Genomic DNA, 3,579 nt, shown 5'->3' with positions numbered 1-3,579 from the left:
TGTGTGAAACTTAATTTGATATCTCACATTCTCTCCCTCAAAGTAAAGACCACATTCATCTCGTGTGTTTTTTCCTTCAGTGGATCATCTTGGTACCACCTTGTACCAGTAATCGCAGGGTTTCCTTTGAGAATGTGTCTTCCTTAACATCTTGTTCATTTGAGAATGTTATCCCACAACATCACAGCTTTCATGATCTTCTGACTTGTTTTGCCACAAACCTCCTCTTCCGGTTTGAAGGGTACCATTCCTATTCGAAGGGTATTTTGGTCTTCTTGCAGATTTTCGTCAAATCGCTCTGATACCATGTTGGAATTTAGTGAGCCCGTGTCCAACTTTATGTTATCTGATTAGTACAATATTATCAACTTTGTACCTAAGAGGCAAGCTCGCATGGATTTACTTTTTGATTTTCTTTCCAAAAGGCCTCGTACTATTAGAGTTGCACATCTCTTTATATATTAGACATTTTTTATCTAATTCTTCAATCTGTGAGACTTAATTAGATATCTCACGGAAAACTGCAATGAAACCTCTATACGATTATATGATGAAATTCACAAACCAGAAAAACAATAGTGGTGTTAGTCACATTAAGAGTCTCGGTTTAGCTTAAGTAATTTGTGAATGCTTAATTAGTTTTTACTTGGTACAAGTCAAGTTTATATGTAAACACGTTTTTCTTCGTTAGAGGAGTAACGTAATTCTTCCACAACTCTTATCCAAACGTTGCAATGCAACTAAAACAATGTAAGGACATAAAAATGGTAAAAGGTGAAATGCATGAATGACACGAGAGATGAACGTGAAGAGTGAAGACGTTCAATAAATTTGCAAGTGGCAAAAATCTAGTACACTCTATCGATCTAGTAGTGTATTTATTAAACACTTGAATATTACATGAGACCTATTATTATCCTAGTCATCCTCTACAAGTCTACACATCTCTTGTTTGACCACGTTTGACCAATTTTAACATTTATAATTTCCACCAAACTTCTTGCAAGGGAAAATGATGGTTTATTCATCAACCATCTCTAACTTACTTTCAATTCTTTAATAAAAATATTTCTTTTCAAAAGTTATACGTAAGAGTAAGACATATATATCACGTGTCTTTAGTCCTAAAATGGAAATAAATAAAGTTACTATAGAGTTAAATAAAAAGAAAGTGATACTATATTGTAGAAGTCTTTCGAACACAAGTGAGTTTTTTAGTTTATGATTTCCTCTAAGGAGTGGTAAAGTCATTTCTTTGGCACTTGCGGAGATTCGATTCTCCTCACGTGTAATTTAATCTCTTCTATACAATGTTCTCCAAATCGAATAATTATTTAAACCTAGCTAACAAAATTACAGAAGCTTTTCGTTTATTCCAGTCACGTGAGGTAACACGTGATTCGACCAAAAGAACAAAAGAAGAAAGCGAAGATGTAAGCGTGAGATCTGCACAGAAGGTAACTCGCGCGTGCGTGCATCCACGCCGTTAAGATACGTAATTTAACGTAAAAAGATTCACCATTAACTATACTGATTATGTTAAATTTAAATTTAAATTTAAATTTCCCCTTTAACAAATCCTTGTCACAATTTTATATAACAAACTTATTAAATTGATCAAAAACTTTGACAATTATCTTTCATTTCCCCCGCCGGTAACAAAACTTCGCCGTTATTAACGGCCGGTTACTTTTTTTTTTTTTTGATAAATGTGCTAAACAGTTAAAAGAGGGTCCGACCCGAATAGATCTCCAATATCTTGAAAATGGTCCTCCACGTGCCAGCTGGAGAATCCAGACCCGGACCCAAACCCGAAACTCATATCCGCAAAAACACCATCTCCAAAACAGTCAGGCATCGACGTCGAGAAACCAAAAACGTCGTCGTCTAAGAACAACGGCGACGAGAAATCCGTGAAAGTATCTGAAACGGTTATCGACGGTTCCTCTTTCACCTCAACCGCCGCCGTCGTCGTCGATACGCCGTAAAATTCTTCTTTTACCGTGATCGCCGCCGTAGACTCGCCGGAGAAGGGAGTTTGGAGAACAGAAACCGGCGAACCGAGACATTCTCCATCTGAAACCTTCGAAGCTTCTTCGCCGTTCTCCGTCGCCGGAGGAGGAGGAGAGAAGTTAGTGAGGGCGTTTGGACCACGCAGCTGAATAGCGGCGTTGTCGTAAACAATGGCGGCTTCCTCCGCCGTATCGTAAGTGCCTAACCAGAGCCGTACACGTCTACTCGGGTCTCTAATCTCCGCCGCCCATTTTCCCCACGGCCGTTGTCTCACTCCGCGGTACTTTCTCGCCGGAGCAGTCTCAGCTGTCGTCTTCGTGTTCGTGTTTGGTCTCTTCTTCTTCTTTGGTCTGTCTTTATCGGGGACTGTGGACTGGAGAACCACTTCGTTAACGAACTTCTTGACACGGCGTCGTTTTCCGGAGATTTCTGAAAATCCTTCATCTTCGTCGCTTGAGGAGTCTGTAGCGTAAGGATCACTAACAGAGATTCTCAAGATTCTTGGTTGAGTTATTGTAGTGGTGCTCATGCTCTTGAGTACTTTCTTGTCTGTCTCCATTCTTCTTTAAATCTCTTTCTTCAAACTGTTACTGTGTAAGTAAGTGTTCTTTGTGTTGTGTGTTTGTATATATATGAGAGAGTTGCGAAAGTAAAGAGGAAAAAGTGAGGGAGACAAAGAATAAACAAGAGACTGATGCTCTGTAACAAGAGAGGAGATGAGGAGAAAAGCAAGATTTTCAAAGGAAAGTTGAAGAAAAGAGAAAGAGAAAAGAGCTTTTGGGTAGATGCTTAGGGAATCAGAGTTTGGTAACCAAGCAAAGGCGGGAGATGCTTTTTTTCTTGTTTGGGGATGAATATTGAGGTTAAATAATATTCCTGGGAAAAAAATTCAGAGAAAAGAAAGTTTTGCGCAGAGAAGAGTGACAAAGAAGATGAAGATAAAGAGAGAAAGAGATGCAGAGAACATGTAAGTAAAGAGTGAGACTCTGAAGGCTACAGAGTCTGTTTTATAGGACCTTGAAACGGCAGTTGCGGCGTTTTAAAATCCGGTTTTGATTTTTTTTTACCATTTCATTTTTTTTAGAATTTTCATTCCTACGAGAATTTCTCACGCGTTTAACCACAAGGGTGTTTTTGTCATTCGACAACCAAGTTGATTGGTGTCTGTTAAAAAATTAGACCGTTGCGGTCTGCAATTTGTTTTAACTTTCTTACCTTTTAGCAGTCTCTGGTCTTTATCTAAAGCAGGTATCTGACGTGGTAGAGACGACAACATGGGATGTTACTTCATGCGACTTGTGTGTCTCCGTGTCTTTTTCCCTTTTTATGTATGGCAATTGTATTAAATTAATTAATTTCCCCCTTTTTAACATGACATTAAGTAATATTAATTTATTAAAGTTTATATTTGTCCTATTTTACTTTTCTTATATAGTAAAAAATAATCTTTTTCACTGCATATTTTCACGTGAGTGTTAAACCAGAGAAAACAAAGCGCCTTTAATTTTTTGGCTCTTTTAACGTGGACGGTGTTTGGCCTTTTTCAAGAAAATAAATAGTACTTGC

General features: G+C 38.1%; 1 protein-coding gene across 1 annotated transcript; it reads right to left on the bottom strand.

Annotated features, from left to right (window-relative positions):
- Positions 1 to 1,605: 1,605 nt before the first annotated feature.
- LOC108846019 (ethylene-responsive transcription factor CRF1) lies at positions 1,606 to 3,248 on the bottom strand. Its single transcript, XM_018619229.2, has one exon. It carries the CDS (start codon positions 2,570 to 2,572, stop codon positions 1,715 to 1,717), a length of 858 nt encoding a protein of 285 aa, XP_018474731.1. The 5' UTR covers positions 2,573 to 3,248; the 3' UTR covers positions 1,606 to 1,714.
- Between the last annotated feature and the right edge of the window lie 331 nt (positions 3,249 to 3,579).

This window comes from Raphanus sativus, chromosome 3 (genome assembly GCF_000801105.2).
Source record: "Raphanus sativus cultivar WK10039 chromosome 3, ASM80110v3, whole genome shotgun sequence".
Taxonomy (NCBI): domain Eukaryota; kingdom Viridiplantae; phylum Streptophyta; class Magnoliopsida; order Brassicales; family Brassicaceae; genus Raphanus; species Raphanus sativus.
Note: the sequence above shows the minus strand (reverse complement) of the source record. Positions and strands in the feature narration are given on the sequence as shown.